The 17,073-nt window shown below is 36.1% G+C and overlaps 1 protein-coding gene across 10 annotated transcripts in view; it reads left to right on the top strand.

Moving 5' to 3' along the window:
* The window catches only part of BCAS3 (BCAS3 microtubule associated cell migration factor), a 369,883-nt gene that overhangs the window by 134,224 nt on the left and 218,586 nt on the right, over window positions 1-17,073 (top strand). For 8 of the 10 annotated variants that reach the window (XM_040618651.1, XM_040618679.1, XM_040618669.1 and 5 more), the window contains exons 16-17: window positions 3,841-3,991; window positions 11,368-11,412. In XM_040618651.1, the coding sequence (XP_040474585.1) occupies window positions 3,841-3,991; window positions 11,368-11,412 (196 nt within the window). The remainder of the gene's footprint in view (window positions 1-3,840; window positions 3,992-11,367; window positions 11,413-17,073) is intronic. The other 2 variants (XM_040618660.1, XM_040618687.1) reach the window with 1 other exon arrangement.

The raw sequence follows: 17,073 nt of genomic DNA, 5'->3' as shown, positions 1-17,073 counted from the left end.
TCCAGAATTTGGACCCTGAGTCTGTAATATTTGAGTGAAAATAATGCAAGTGCTTCCTTCTGCATGTGTCCTGGGCTGTGGCCCAAGCTGGAGAGGGAGCAGAGGCAAGTGGGTCAATGCTTACAGGGAAAATAAACCTTAGCCTAAACTGGCTTTAATGTATTACTTTCACAGCTCTTGAGCTGTCATCTGAAAATTTCTTTCATGGCAGCCCGTGGAAAGACAGATACTTAACCAAAAGGATGTGCCTTGCATGGGGTCCTGAGTGCTGCCAAGCTCACGCTCTGGGTGTTGACCAAGGGAAAGTGCCTCCTTGCCTGGGATGATCTGCTGGAAATACTCAGACTGATTCCTAAGAGGGTGTTTGCTGTGAAATTGTGGTGATGATGATTAATTTTCTTTAAATTAATTGCAGTAGAAAATATTCCTTGAATAGTCAGTAGGATGTGATTTGTACGTAGCTGTCGGTATACAGCCAAGTTAGCATTTAAAGTTAAATTGTCAGTGCTAAGTGAAGCTGCTCTATTGAAGCAATAATTCCAGGGTTTGATTCCTTATATGCATTTCCTTACAAGAATGAATATATACTGTCCACATGTGGCAAGGTAACTTGAGGACAGGATGCTGCTGTATGAAAAATGTTTGATATTTCTAGCGGTCTTAAACTTTGGCTTATTTGTTGCTTGTCCTTTGACAGTGAATCAACAACTGCTTGAGCTGTAGAAATAATGTTGATGCTTGACTGCATTCTTTGTGCTCTTTTGGCCTGCTACGGCAGTCCTGTGTGCACACAACTCCCTTTTACTGCAGGAGGAGTGTCCTGCTGCCGAGGGCTGGAGGAACGGAGGGTGACTTTGTCGAATTTCTGGATTGGTACAGCAGCACCATAAAATTATGGGGTTTTAAAATGACTTATTAAACATAATGTGTGACGCTGTTTTGCTCCAGTGAAATTCAGCATGCACTGTACAGCCTTTCCTGAAGGCATAGGGAAGGAGCGGCCCTAGTCATTGGGTGCATTTACTGGATCCCCAGGGCTATGCAGTTCAGACGACAAGCATGTACCTCTCTTATAGGTCTGAGGCAACATAAAATGAAGACGTAACAGTATAGAACATTTCTAAAATAATAAACATAGCTAAAAATAATTCCGTGTAAATGAGAGCAAATATTTTTTCTACTAAGCACAATTTTTCTTTAGCTTTACTCATCGGCATCATTTTAATATTGTTGTAGTCAGATTTTCAAGAAAAAATTTACTGTCAGAAATAATTTTGTAGCATTCCAGCTTTTATTTTTTTACTTCTATCACTTTGTTGTTGCATTTATTTGCATTTAAGCAACTGAATGTTGCTGCAGGAAATATAGATTGGCAGGCAATCATTATTGGGACATACGTTAGATATTTACAGCTTTTCTATTTGTCATAGGTGGATTTTTTTATCATGTTTGTGCTGTGAAGTGCTGTACATTTTGAGCTCTGGCTTATTTTTTTGATTCACATTCGTATACATTAGATTAAGCTACATTTAAAAATTAGATGCTTGATTTCTGAATGTTGGTGGGGGTTTTTTCTCAAGAATCACCTTAGATTTTGGTCCCATTCAACATTTCTTTTACATGTTTTCAGCTCTCTCTGTATAGTTTAGTAATTTTACTGTTTACTTTGTGTTTTCTTATGTGTGAGCCTAAAAATTTGTAGGATGTTGTTGCTACAATTAATAGAAAACTCCTCAGTGATGACTTAATCCTGGCGTTTTCTGAGTATGCTTAACTGCCCTGGGATTCCTCAACTTGTATGAAAATAAAGCAGCTCATCCTTGTGTAGGAAAGACATCTGCAAACGCCTCATTTCTCTGCATGCAAATGTTCTGTGGAATCAGCTGGAGGTTTTGCATATGGAAAACTACATGATGTTGGGAGCAGAGGGCACAGAGTAATTAAATGTGCCTTGAGAGAGGACTGTTACAACACAGTCATTTGGTTCAGTAGTTCATAGTTAATCATTATATTCCTAACAAGTAAAAGAAAACAAATTACAGGCATTTGGAGCCCCCCTCTATAGATAATGTTGCTGTTTGCTGTGTAGCATGCAGTTACTCATGGTGACTATAGGGGAGAGAAACATTTTCAGAGACCTTGATTACATGCAATAGTAACTAATTAGACAATAATGCAGAAAACTATTCATGTTCCTTCCTACAAGAACGAAGAATGCATTATGAAACTAATCTTAAAATTAATTGCATCGTGGTCTTAATTTAAAACTGAGATATTTTTTGGTTTGGGTGGTTTTTGGGTGTTTTTTTCCCCTCTTTCCTGTTTCTTTTTATGCCAAGTTGGTGCAGGAAAATTGCTATTAATGAAATCCGCTCTCTGAGACTTCAATAGGCTTGTTATTCATTAAAGCCTTGCTATTTCTCTTAAAATGTATTGAACAGTGTTCAGGCCGGATACTTAACACAAAATACACTTTGTAATTTCATCATTTTTGTTATTGTGCTTTTCTAAGATGCAGAGGTCTATGGACTTTGTAGAAAAAACAAATAAAACCCCTAAGCTTACAGTTATGTGGTATTAAAAGAAGGGTAAAGGAAGCATTGAGTGTCTTTAGGATGATGAGACATTCATTAAGATTTTTCCTCCTTCCTTTTCCTATTTTCAATCCATCTGAAGTACCATTAAAGCTTTTCAGGCAGCTTCCTGTGAGAAACCCTTTTCTGTGCTGTTTTTCTTCCTTGAAAAAAGGTGGCTGCTCTTCAGTCAGATTGTATGGATTTGGCCTGGGATTTGTATAATATCTGTGTAGAATGCATCGGTTGTTTAGGAACCTAATTCCCAATATGGCTCCCTTTTGATTAAGAACAAAGCCAGCATTTCACAGCATTATAGGGACACAGAAAAACAAGTTAATGATCTAAACCTTTTAATTCATGGTTGCTTGTCTATATAAAGTACTTTTGATTCTGTTATAAACAGACTGGCCCCTTTTTTTGTTTAACTTCTTTCTCTGGTTTCTTCACATTTCTTTCTTTACTGTCCATGAAATTTGTAGCTAGTTTCCTTTTCTAACTGAAGAATGAAAGGTTGTGACTACAGAATGATACAGAAAGTAAGAAAGCGTATCTAAACTGGGCGTATGTCCAGCAGAGACCTCTTTGAAACAAGCTAAATTTAGGGTTATTGCGATTTTCTTGTTACGTTTTCCCCTTCCCCTTGTAAGTACCTATGTTTTGGGTTTTTCTTCTTCTTTTTTGAAGGAATATGAAGTTTGTTGCTTTTTTAATACTTGCTTGATTTTTACATGTAGTTTGGCATGGCTTTATTTTATGTAGTTACTTGTTATTTTCCTCCAGTCTTAGTTCAGCAGATTACTGTTATGTGTGCCTTTATCCATAGAGACAACAAAAGCGACCTTTTCAGGACTTTCAATTACCAACACTGTATGTGGTACTTTAGGAAAGTAATTCCCTTCCAGATTTTTTTTTTTTCCTGAAAGAGAATTGTAATTCAGAGTTTGTTCTTCAAATTGAACTTGAAAACTTTTTGGTGAACAAAACCGTCAGGCAAGCAGCAGCAGCATGAATAGTTTCCCTTCCATGGAAGGGGACCTTATCTCCATATATAAAAATAAATATTTGCTGCTTCCATTGTAATTTATTTTTTTTCTCTGAAAGGAGTATGACTTTTTTAGATACGTTTTTCCTTACAATAGGGGCTTGTTATTTCTTTTTTCCTCTCCTTTTTTTCTGGCCATGGCTTTTTTCAGGCAGCTGTAGAAATGATAAATGAAGAAAAAAAATCCAATAATTTGTTTCATTACATCTCTATCTCATCAAGGTAAATTGAACAGCCAAGACACTTACAATAACTTCACAAACAATAATCCTGGAAACCCTCGACTCCTGCCTCTTCCAAGTTTGACTGTGGTGTTGCCTCTTGCTCAAATCAAACAGCCAATGACATTAGGGACCATCACCAAACGCACAGGGTAAGTGTATGTGCACAAACCTTTCTTAACATTGTTCTTTATTATTAATATGGAAATAATTTGTTATTAGTGATAACTTAGTTTTATACCTTATTTTAATTTCTATGTATGTAATTTAATGGCAACATAAGGAGGGTAGGCAGAAGAGCAGAGAAGAAAAGAAAACCAGTGTTGGCTAAGTAAACATAACCTGAAAACAAATCTCCACAAATTCAGCAGTATTTGGGTGGGTCATTTTCTTGCAGTCTGCCATGTGGGAAATCATGTATGCTGAAACCGGGAGAAGTTTCACACCAGGAATTGGTATGAAACATAAGCAGAGCTGTATTCAGTCAGAATAAGTTACGGGTTTACTTTTTGTTTTTATGTTTGTTTATTTTGATTTCCAAACTTCTCAAGCAGAAATGATTTTTGACTATCAGAAGTGGAAAGACAGTAAGCCAGGTTGAGCATAAAGACAGAAGTTAATCCTGCTGTTTTCTTGACCTTATTTTTCCTCTGAAGTGACTGTTCTGTACTATGAAATTCACGTGTGGACTGCCATTCTGGAGCCAGCTGCACTTTGGTACTTCTCACTGTGCCATGAGAAAGCAGTTGAAAATATTTGTTGTGAAGTGGTCTACTGAATATAGATGTATGTTATAATAACTAAGAAGATTTTGTGAGCTTCATAAACTCTAACAATTTTAAGTTGAGCTCAACAATTGATACTTTTGCTAAATTTCAGAGCTTTGGTTTTTGCAATTAATACATAAAGCTAGTGAGTGGGTGATTATTATTATTTTTTTCCCTCTCACTTCTTGGTTGTTCAAATCCCTGAATATTTTCTAGTTTAAAAAGTCTGACCGATCCATTAATTTACAGATGGCTTTTAAATTTTTAAGAAAAGTAGACTGAGTATGGCAGGTAGTTGGACAAAACAATTGAGAATCCTACAGGGTTTGTAACATGTTTCTGTGTTTTGGCAAATGGGTGCAGGCACTGTCTTGCTTGCTTCAGTGGTTTCTTGCTCAAACCCCGATACTGAGGTGAATTTTACCTTGTGTTTTGTGAACTGGGTATTACTTTTCAGGGGAGAACTTGTGGATATTCTCTGTCTCCCTGAGTAATTCCCATATTCCATGCTTGAGTGTTCAGGACATCTGTAAAATCTGTTACTGTCTTGTTTAGCACTCTAGTATGCATGGTGATGTTCTGAAGCTTGCGTATGTATGCACATACATACATGTGTCTATATACGTGTCTATCTCAAATTCAGTCTTGCTCTTGCTGCTGTAAACAGGAATTTCATTAAGCTTGTTGAGCCAAATTGTGAACTACGAACACGCAGTTGCCCTAAGCACAGAGGCTGGCTGCAGATAAGTTCCTGAACTTCATAGATAATAGTAAATGGAACTTATGAAACAGTAAAGAAACCATGTGAGGGTAATTTTGTGGTTTAACTTCCATGCATACATTTCGGTTGCTTATTTTTTCCCTTCCCCCTGCCCCCCCTCCCCTACAGTTTAAACACAGGCGAGGGGAAAGTGGTAGTAATCAGGTGAATTTTGAAAGTATAGAAAGATGTGCTCTTGCATGTGGATGGGAAGGGAGGTAGGATCAGAGAGAGGTTGGTGTGCATGGAGAGAGGCAGGAAGTTACAGTTCCTCAACAAGGGAAAACGTCAAAAAGGTGACTTGAAGAGTACAGTCAGAGAAAGACAGAAATATAATTCTGGGCTCTGTTGGTAGGCTCCTAGAAATGGAATTGACACTTAGAATAAGGTAGGACAAGACACAGAAAGAAAATAAAAATCCATTTGAGGGTCTGCCGGGGAGAAAGTAGGGTGATAGGAGTACTGGTGAGGATGATGATTTGAGAGGAAGCACTTGGTTTACAATATTAAGTCCTGCAGTGGCCTTTACAAACACTGCTTTTTTAATGCTGTGGTGATAGCGACAAACTTTTCTACATATTGCAAATGTGAAGTCTGCATTATTTTATTTAATGTTTTATTTTTAAATATCTTAAATGTATTCAGAGAGCTCTACAGTAAATTTCTAAAGTAAATTTTACTAGTCACAAACTGTCCCTGTCCTATTATTTTGTGTTCTTCTTAAAGCTAATTAAATTTAAAATATTCAGTGAGGCTTTTATGTAAGGGGAGAAAACAACAGTCATGGGAAATACCCTGCTGTGTAAATAGAGTTTTCATGAATGAGGATCATAATTTTCAGCAAAGCCTGTGTAGATGTGTAATGCTAAGCTTAGAGCTTCCTTCATTTGTTCTGCATCCAAAATATTTGATGAAAGTACACAAAATTAACATGAAAAACTGTATTTATAAAGCAGGGATTTAAGAGGAATGCCTAGGATCCGAGAAGCCTGGCATGCCTAAAATGACCAAATTGAGACAGCAGCCTTAACTTAAACCTCCAGGGGGCAAAGCGTGTGTTTAACATATTTAACATCTGCCCTCATATTTCTAGAAACACATAGCAATGTAAGTCTGTACAGTGTAATATTTAGACAGGACAGGGACCATCTGCCTCACTCTGAGAAGTGTAGGAGGCATGTATTACTGCAAATGGCAAAAGACAGATGTATTTACACCTACATGGTCAGCACCTTTAAGCACTGCTCTGAGGAAACAAGGCTCTTCCTTGGGAGCAGCTGCTTAACCTTGTGATTGTGCAGTGATCAGAAAAGGAGATGAACTCGCTATCAGTTGGATTTTGCAGTCACTGTTTAGTGGCCCTTAAAGCAGATTCCTTTTCTGTTCTTGCTACTTGTAAAAGAATTAAAAATTTAATCTGTTGCAATACATTTCTAAAAGCAAGACTAAAAGAATACCATATAATTAGTAATTAGCAGTTCTGGATTTGTCCATTATATTTGCTTTTAACATACAAAAAGCTTCTTTAATACTACACATCTTAATGAAGTTTGCAGGTTTTATTAACCAAGAAGTGAAGTTGGGTTTTGTTCTGCTAGTATCCAAGACAGCAAAGTCTTTTTTCAGGTACTGAAAGAACTGATCAGTGCTTGTAATATCATCTGTCTCAAGCAGAACTGCAAAGCATGTCATCTTAGTTGACAGGTGGAATGGCAGTAAATTTTTTAGAAGTGTTTGCTGTAGCCCTATGGGAATGAAAGACCAGAATCTGGAGTTGTGTTGTTGCTGCGCTGTTCATCGTTCATCACAGATGTTTTGGTGGCTCTTTTTTTTTTCTTTGGTTTTTTTTTTTTTTTTTTTTTTTTCAAACTTGTAAATTTTGGAACGCTTTCTGATCAGTCATTAAACGCTTTTATTCTGAATACAATATACATTCTCAGCACTAAGCATCCCAGACCATTCCCTCCCTTCTTGCCATCGTTATCACATTTCCTTGTTCCCTGCCCTCAGTTTCTTCCCTTGCTTTTTCAGGTCTCTCATTGTAATTTCCACACCTTCATGAAGCACTTGATTTTTGTCCTTATATTTTGTCATCCCGTAGACTCACTTTCCTGTAGTTTGTACTGTCAGCACATTCTGAGGAGCAGATAGGCTTTCCCAAAGGGGCTCTAATGCTTATGAGTAAGGAAGTATCATATGTTTTAAAGATTAGGGAGATATAAGGCAGTAAAAGAGTTATATTTAATAAGTCCTTATATGTCTGTGCCTCGGTTTCCCTCAAAATTTTAATAGTAATGCTGAATTCCTTCTCAAGTCTGGTGAATGGGTTAATTCATTGCTCATTTACAAAGAGCTTACAGATTTGAAAGGGGAAGAACTGTATGATCCATCTCATACTTGTCTATAAAAGGCAGTGAATCAGAATATGCCAGAAGACAGCTTTGTGCTCTGCAATAGCTTTATAAGCGATCCTTGTGTTTGCAGAATGAGTTGTAGTTAGTTTCCAGTTTTTAAGAATGTGGGGACACAGATGAGCTGTAATGGCAAGGAGGGAAATAAAAGAGACAATAATTGCCCCAAAAGAAAAACTATTGTAAAAGTTGGCTTCTCTTGACAGCAGCATTTGTTTTAACTTTCTCAAGGGGTATGGTCATTATACTTGTATCATACTTCATTACCAAATTCATTATAGCTTTAGTGAAACACCAGGATGTAACCTGCATTAGTTGGGGCGCGTCAAAACAGAGACATCCAGTGTATCTTACAATAAAAGGTATAAACCTTACTTTTTTTTCCATCCAAAAGATCTAGATAGTGTGTTTTTAAAGATGAAACTTCATCAGTCCTTCAACCCATCCCTCACTGCACCCCCAGTAAGGACGGGGAAAAGTAGGTAAAGTGTCTGGTGCAATTTTATCATTTTAGTGTTTCTCATTGCTTGTGCTACATGAAAATATATGTATTTTCATGTAAATAGAAAATATATGAAAATAACCCATTAAAATATATGAAAATCACTGATACCTGTTTGTTTTATTTTGACTTAGCTTAATTTATCCCAGGTTCTACTACTGAAGCAAACAAAAATAAGGAGTGCAAAGTCATGATGCATTTGAGTAGGGAAAAAGTGACTAAAATTGTTGAGGAAAAAACTGAAAAATAAAGCTAAAGAATTCAGTAAAATAGCTCAACTTTTCTGCGTGCTGAACTCAGACATTCTATTTCTGGCACGTTTCTCAGACATGTTTTATGTCACCTTTAGCATTTATAATACATTTTGGTAATAAAGCGACTACTGTAGTGATTTGTAATTGATATGAAATACAGTTATTTGCACTGAATTCTGTTTAGATGGCACTGTTTATGAAAGTATTCTTGCTATGGCAACATAGAGCAATGAGGGTTAGAATAAGTGGGTATTGCACAGCTTATTAAAAGCTTAAGTAGTTTTTATTAAACATAAAAAATCAAAGAATATTTGAGTTTTCAAGAAAGTAAGAAAATTTGTTGGAATTTTCAATCATAAATCATCTTCATTCCATAATTTTCCTTTGAAATTTCTCACTGGCTATGAGAGCGGGGAACCTCAGTGAGTTTTTTGCCTTGGCATTCCTCTGTTACTGTCACCGAGCATAGCCATCTGGTGCTGTCTTTTCAAGGTTGGGTTATCCTGTAATTTGTGACTTCTCTCTCACTCTCTCTCTCTCCATTAGCATACCATCCATATTATGTGAAAGAAATAGTGAAAAATAATTGTTTATATAAATATCATAGAAAAAAAAAGGTCAACTTAAAAGAAATCAGGTCTCATGAACCGAAAGGCAATGCTAAGCTGTCTCTCTCACACAAGGCTTTTTATTAAGGCTCTGCTGTAGTCTTTGGAACTGTAATTCAGTTTTCTTCATGGTACAAGATTTTGTATCCATGTTAAAAACAAAACCTTCCATTGAAGCATATATCCACCTGGGTCAATTTGTAATTAAAATAGAGATAATTTATTAATTTGCAGATATAATCAGGTCAACACAGTATGTTGTGCAAAAAAAAAAAGCAACCTATGTTACCTTTTAAAATGTTCTAATGAGCTCAGCTGAATGTTATTTGCCCACTTTTCGCAGACAGAGAAACTGGGGCCGACAGAGGGAAGGGGAAGGTGTAACCTTGCCCCCTTGAAACATTCAGGACCATAATTTAGAAATTCTAAGCTCTCAGTCAGATTGGACCACTCTCCAATGACTCTTCAAATTTACACTAGATACATTCTAGATTTTAAATTATATTGGACATGGGTTATGCAGAAGAAAAATTTTCCATTAGATGAACGGTGCAATAGTGCTGAGTTAATTTTCTGTTGAGCTTTTAGAATGGTCTCTGACTCAGGGACTGAATGTGTTCAATGTATAGGAGATCATACAAATTCATACAATTTCACTGGGTTTTACCACTGTTCAGAGATGATATATTATGGCTAGAAAGGCAACTGGTTCTACCAAATGAGCTCTGTCTCCCAAAGCATTAAAACAAAACATTATTTTTAAAATCCAAACAGTTAAAGGCTAGCCTGCTACACAGAGTCTAAAAGATCTTCAGCATGTTTTTTGGCCTGTATTACTAATAAAAAAGGGGGGGGGGGTGTGTCTGCAAAATTATATTTTTATTGGTTTTTTACATTTTTGCATGTCAAAGGATATGTGTCTTAGGTTTGTACCTTCACCTAAAAGGTTTTTTGAAGAGAATGTCTTCATTGATGTTGTGCTTGTGTCAAATTTAGTTCACAGAATTCTTTTTTGTCAGGCTGGTATCCTTTTAGTCGTGTAGGCATATGGCTGAGTGCTTTATGTCTTTCTGTGATAGACCTTTTCTGTTCGTTCCTTGCCAGAAAATATTTCACTTGTTTCAGCTAGCCAGAATTTATCTCTGAGTCAGAATATAAAAAGAAAAATGACACATTGGCATTTACAAAATCAATTATTCAGCAATTTTGTGGATGATGTTACATCCCAAATGAGAATCCAAGAAGCCTTGAGCATGTAAGTAGCTCTAAATTTACCTCCCATTTCTTCCTTTTCAGATTTCATGCAAATGTCAGTATGGTGATGGCTTTTTTGAGGGTAATGCAAAGAACAAGGGAGATATCCATTAAAAATGTGCTAAAATTAGTGGGGTATGATACCGCTTTAAAAACAATACACTGTGCAAAATACTTGAACAAAAACTAAAATAAAATCATGGTGTAGATAAATTGTTGAGTAGCCAAAAACATTAAGCTCTCAATCAGGTGATTTTTAACATCAAATATATTTGAAGTAAGTTAGGGTTTTCTGCATTCCATGCAAGCTTTTAAGTGGAGGAATAAGATTGCTGTGTCATACAGTTGCTAAAGATTTTGAATGTAATGGTTTGCTTCTATCCAGAAAAGGGCCGAGTAATTTTCTTTAAAAGGTTGTGCTTGTACCTGTCGCTGTTTTTCCTTAGAACTTCGTCTCTTTCCAGTAAATTTGTAAAACTGTCCCGCTCAGACCTTCAGTGTTTCATGGAAAACACTTGCATATTTGTTGCTTTTGATGCTAATTTATTTTTTCTATGAGTTCCGACTTCAATGTCTGTTTAAGGCTCTTAACTGCTTTTGTCTGAGATTTGTCAGCAGATTTTCAGGAAGGAGACCTAAACTGTGTCTAACTTGAATTATAACATTAAAGCCTGCTTGCAACTGATGCATTCTGTTTGTCACAGCAGTTGTGCATGAAGGGGCTCCCCGTCAGCTCCTGCTTCTGTGGGTGGTTGCGTTGTCAGTGGGCCAGTTCATGTGAGCAGTTATGTTTGTGAGTGTCAGCATGCTGGTTACGTTAGAGGTCTACATCTCTTCCAGGGCATCATGAACAGTTATAAGAAATTATTTTGTTTACCTTCTGCATAAATCTTAATAAGCATGATATACAGTGTACTTGTTGGTAATCGAGTTTTCATCTAATTTCTGTGCATTTTTCCCCTTTACGTGAAGACCTTACCTGTTTGGAGCAGGATGTTTTTCCATAAAAGCTCCATGGTGAGTTCCCAGTTCAAACCCAGCATGCCTATAAGTCATTTGCTGTCCTCACTGAAAATCACTCTGTGCTTAGACTTTTTAATTTTGGATTAATTTTTTTTTTTAATTTGTTTACTTGCATGGCTGATCCATAGGTGGAAGCACTGCATAACTTCACTTTTAATGGATGCGTGTTCACCATCAGGCATTGTCAAAGAAATGCATTCACTTTTTTTCTTTTTTACCTTTGAGAGGGCATTTAATTTTTAAGTAGCAGAGAAGTTGAAAAAATAAATCATTTCCCAGTGGGCATAAATAATTGCAATATCTTTCCAAAGCAAGACGCTTTTTTTCTATATAGCTTCCTTTGTTATTGTAGCACTAAGTTGCTTACAGACAGAAAACGTCGATGATGACCTCTCGAAAATAAGCCAGATTAGCAGTGAGTAGACAGTAAAGTACTGCAGTAAGAGCGATGAAGCAGCTTATCGCACTTGAGAAAAAAAATAAACTGCAGTTCCATTAAAATCAGGATATTTTAAATAATAAGGGGTTTACATTTTAATATGTAAAATTGCAGCATGTTACAAAAATAAAGACAGAAGAAAAAACAGGTTTTAACAGGTTTTCCAGTGTTGGAGCTTGGTTCAGTACTCACACTGTGCTACGTAACTGGCAGTCACCTTTTCAGAACAAGGTGGGGGTGAGGCAGTTGAAGTTTTAGGCAAAAGTAGTGGAAGAAGTTTGAACGTCTTCCAACTTTCTTAGAAAACATCGAAACTTTCAGCTAGGAGGGTGAGGTTTTTTTGGAGGGTGGGAGTTGGTTGTTGGTTTTGGTGTGGTTTTTTTTTTAAAGTTAAGCTAAGGATACTTACTAGCTATGTCTGTCAATATCTGTTAGAACATTTGTATGTGGCTCTTGTTTCTACTATTAGAAGTTTGTTCCACATATATCACCCCCTCATGTCTCTGTCAAAATGCTGTCTTCAGCAGAAAGAACTTCTTAAGAGCTGTGTTAGGATACAGACTTCTTAAGTGAACGGCAGAGGACAGCAGATGAGGGATATGGGAGCTATACCAAAGGCAAGAAAAGCAAAGGTATTAAGTATGACACTAAAGAGAAGAAGGTGACATTGCTTTATTCCTAGAAAACACCCGGTTACTGGAGTAGTCTTCTTAAGAACTATTTCTAAATGTAGTTTACACTCATCAAAGTGTTTTGCCTGATGGTGATCTAAGAACTGAAAAGGCTCTGGAAGAAGAGTTTTGAAAGTGGATTGTCTTAACAAATGGATGTGCCTGTTGCCCCCTGCATGAAGCAGCAGAGATGCTTGTCAACCAGAAAGGATTTTAGATTGAGGCAAGATTAAAAGGCCTAGATTAAAGAGAGGAATATATGAAATAGAGTAAAAAATTGTTGCCTGTCTTTCACAAGACTCTTTTGTGGTTTGTTTAATGCCACTGCTAGCTCAAAAATATGATCTTTACTAGCCGACAGAGAAATTAGGATAAAAAACACACTTTGGGTGGGGGAAGAAATCATGTTGTTTCCATTAAGATCTTAATGAGACCTAAATTATGTAAACAAAATGAATGGAAATTTGACAGCTTACTGCCTGGCAAATAAAGGAGCCTACCATTCTTTCCTTGCTTTTTGTTGCTTTATTCATGATTTGACAACTGGAAACATGTCTTTGTTTTCTTGTTTTAGGCACAATGGTAAATGAATTACAATGTATGTGTTTTGAGGCAGATATGCTTTTTCAGTAATTTTATGTGTAATTGCAAATTTTGTGCAGTATTTTTCTCCTGATACTTTCATTGCTGCTTATGTAGTCTAGATAAAACTTTTACCTTCAGAAATAATGCATTTCCATTTCAGTAGGTTTAGCTGTGGAGTTGTGGATAAGTACTTTTATTGTTATGAATCTGGTGTATTTGAAGCCTATTTGTTGGGAATATAAAATCACCGTGATACTCAATCTGCAGATTCTTGCTATTTGATTAATTATTTGAATTTGTAAAGCAGTTCTTTCATATCACATATATGCAATTTATTTTTTTCAAGTCATGTCACTTTTTTGACTATGACCTTTGAGACAAATTTGAGAGTCAGGAAGCATTTTATGAGACATAAAGCTCTTTGAGGAACACTCTTTCACTGTACTGCGTAGCCTCTGGTTTTCATAGTTGACTATGGTTTTCCAAATATTTTAATAGTATTAATTCATATTAATTCTTTCTTATGTAAAGTAGAAAAATAAATAATAATAAAAAGTAAAGTAGTTAAAATATTGTTGTTAGTTATGATTTTTATAACAAGCTAACGCAATACATTTCCAGAGATTATGGCAGAGTTTGTTTCATTACAGAAGTCAACAAGTGGTAGCTCTTAATCTTTACTTAGTGTGTTCTCAACATGAAAGAACTCACATGCTATTGCTGAGTATCTTAATTTCTTTTTAAGATCTGACTAAGTGATGTCTTAATTTTCTTCTTTAGTTTGCTCCCATCACTTTTTGTGCCATTTCATTAGAAAATGCTCAGGTGTGGTTTTCATTGGCTGTATATACATCTACATCTCAGTGCTTTTGCATTTAAAGTGGAAATGATCCCCCAAAATTATGTTAGAAAATGTAATTAATATCAACAACACCAATTTCCCCAAATATTGTGGCATTTAGCTGGAGTTTGGGGTTAACTTGACTTTGAGTAGGTTTGTCATTGGCTTCAGCTGACATTAGGTGAATGTCACTGTTGGTAACTGAAATGACATGAACGTGGTCTTCAGTTGAGGCGCAGCTCTTACTAGATTTGTAGCAGAACAAGAATTATGGAATTGAAAGGGGATTTTATTACTATTATACTCCTGCTGTAGATTTCTGCACAGATGCAACTGGGATAAAAATGCTGCTGTGTTCTCATTGAATCCTTGGTGTAGTTACACTGTTGGGTAGACCCAGACAGGAAAAAGTACACAACCCTTTTATCCCCCTTACATCTTTAATATAGTGACGTTGTTTTTAGTGTGGAAGGCTGAAATTACAAGGGTGAACGGTTTTGGTCACATAAGCTTAATTTTCTTGGGTTTAGTGTTGATTCCCAACAACCTGCACTTCTTCCTGCATTGCAATCCCTTTCATTAAAAATAAGCCAAAATCTTTTGCAAGTTTCTATATTGTGAAGATTCTTTTAAAGTAACATTTTTTAAAAGTGAGGCCAAATGTGCCTTAATTTCAGTTCTTGGAATAATTTATGAAGTGCTGACAGGCTAAGAGCAAGTACAGAGCAGGAGTTCATAGCACAAACAACTCATTCACCACCTACCTTCAACATTATTGTTTTGTTATCATTTATAAAGCTGAGAGGGTGTTTGCACATCTACATAATAATGAGGATTTATAGTTTCCAAGTTGTTAAAATATCACAATGACATGAAAATACATTTTTCTAATGGCATTACTGTTACTGAAAATAACTGGGCTTTTGAGGTTTACTGAAGGAAAGAAATTTGAGTTGGAATGTATTGATGAAAACTCAGGGATAAAGTAAAATGGTGGTAAAATGAAAGATTCCTTAGTTACAATAGTTTTCAGAATTGACTTTTCAGAAATATGTCTAAACCAATACGATGCACTAGTCTTCTCTTTTTGTGTGTGTGTCTTTATTTTTTAGCAGGACTAAGTTTAACCACATGAGTAATCGTGTTTTACAAGGTCTGCTCTTTCTGTCTACAAAACATCATTCTTGAAGGGAAAATGTTTTGGCACTGAAACCAACACTTAAATGCGTGCCTTGAAAGATGTACATCTTAAAGACATGATGTAAATAGAACGTAGCTTAGACTATTTCCTCTACGGTTGTTTATAACTGTATTTGGTTGAGCATAGGTCTTGGGACTAAGTGTGGAGAACCCTGCAAAGATGTATTGTCAGAGTACCAGATTCACTTCTGCTTAAAGGCTTGAAGAAATTTAAGTCAATTATGTCTCTAGAAATTTACTCCAATTTGTAGTTGAGAATAGCATTTGCTCCCAATTTTTTCCATTTAAAATTATTTTCATAACCTCAGATTATGCTGAGTAAAAATTCAGAATATTAAAAATGTTAGGATAGTGTAGAAATACTCTCTTTTCAGGTGTTTGTAAGAGGAAGTGGATACAAGTGAATCGTACCTATACTCATGGTTTGCTTTGTATTGATTGATGGGTAACACTGTCCTTCTGAAGAATCTTGTTCTATATTAAAACCAATAATTTATTGACTACAGTACAGATCGGTAAGTAGCAAGATTCTAATTAGTGGATACATTTATATTTTCATTCCTGAAAGAACATTAATGTACGAATGTTTGGAATGCGAGAAGTAAAAATAGTTGTCTATACACAGTCTGTTACAGAATTGGTTAAAAATACTGTTTCTGTGACAGACAACTATTTCAAAGTGAAAGAAATCTATTCTGAATTTTTCTGAGCAGCTGATACATACTTAATATGTTAACAGCTGTTTAAATAATTTAATATAGACCATGAAGCGCCACTGCAAGCAAGGTAGTATAGTCAGTAACTTTCTGGAACTCAGATTTCTGACCCAGTAATCTGTAGCTGTAGTTTTAACAGTTGGATGTTAAGTGCTTTGTGGTGGTTCAATATCAGAGTTACTGACTATAAATTGCAATTGCTCTTTTGAGATGTTCTAGCTTCTCCTGCATGTGTGAGGTGTTCAGGGCTGGTCTCAGTCCATGAAGGTTTGTCTGAACCTTTCCATTGACTCTGGTCAGTGTGTTGGAATTCCTTTTGAAAGGTTTGGTTTTGTTTTTGTGTTTTATTCTCTCAATGAAACGTGTGACCCTAGGCTTGCTATGTGTGTGATTTATGGCAAGTAGCTAGCTTAGCCCCTCTGTGGTTCAGTGAGTCCGCCAGTAAAGCTGGCAGAGTAACACTGTACAAGATGTTGGGAAGCTCAGTTGTACTTTCTGTAAATCCCTTTTTAGAAACCTGTCTGAAAATACAGTGTGAGCGCAAGCAATTAGTTATTTCTCCTATTTTCATAAATGACCTCATTTCCAGTGTGCTGCACAAGAAGTATTGCTGCTTTAGGTGAATTCAAGTTGAAGGCAGTATTAAATGATTGAAGTTGCATGACAGTAATGATGGAGGCTGTGTGTTTTTAACCATATGCCATATTTTCCACATGTCACTTACTGCAGCTAGTTGTTGGAAGGAAATTAAGTGTTTGAAATCAGCTTGAGTTTTGCCATTTATTTCATTGAGCTCAGGACTGAGCTGTAAGGGACCAAGACATAGGTCTGTGGGCAGGTGCAGTCTCTGCAGCCAGGTGCAGGAGTGTTAGAGAAGCCCAGCTTGAATAATAGTTTTAGTTTAACTTTATTTTCTTATGTTATTTTTACATTATGTTGATCCATAATCTGTTCTTGCTTTAATATCCCTATTGCTTCAGTCTGTTGAACCACTTCACCTGTATACAAGTAATTTGTCATTAGCAAAAGAAAAAAAAGTAGTATGAATTAAGTGCCATTATAATTATGTATAGTGTTTGAAATGCTTTCTGCTTTTTTAAAATATTTTTCCACTGCTTTGTTTGCACATACATATATGCGCACACACGTTTCTCACAATTGAAGATCATTACTTAAAAATGGCTGGGTTTATGTGATGGTGTA

The sequence above is a fragment of the Falco naumanni genome, chromosome 1 (assembly GCF_017639655.2).
Source record: "Falco naumanni isolate bFalNau1 chromosome 1, bFalNau1.pat, whole genome shotgun sequence".
Lineage (NCBI taxonomy): Eukaryota > Metazoa > Chordata > Aves > Falconiformes > Falconidae > Falco > Falco naumanni.
Note: the sequence above shows the minus strand (reverse complement) of the source record. Positions and strands in the feature narration are given on the sequence as shown.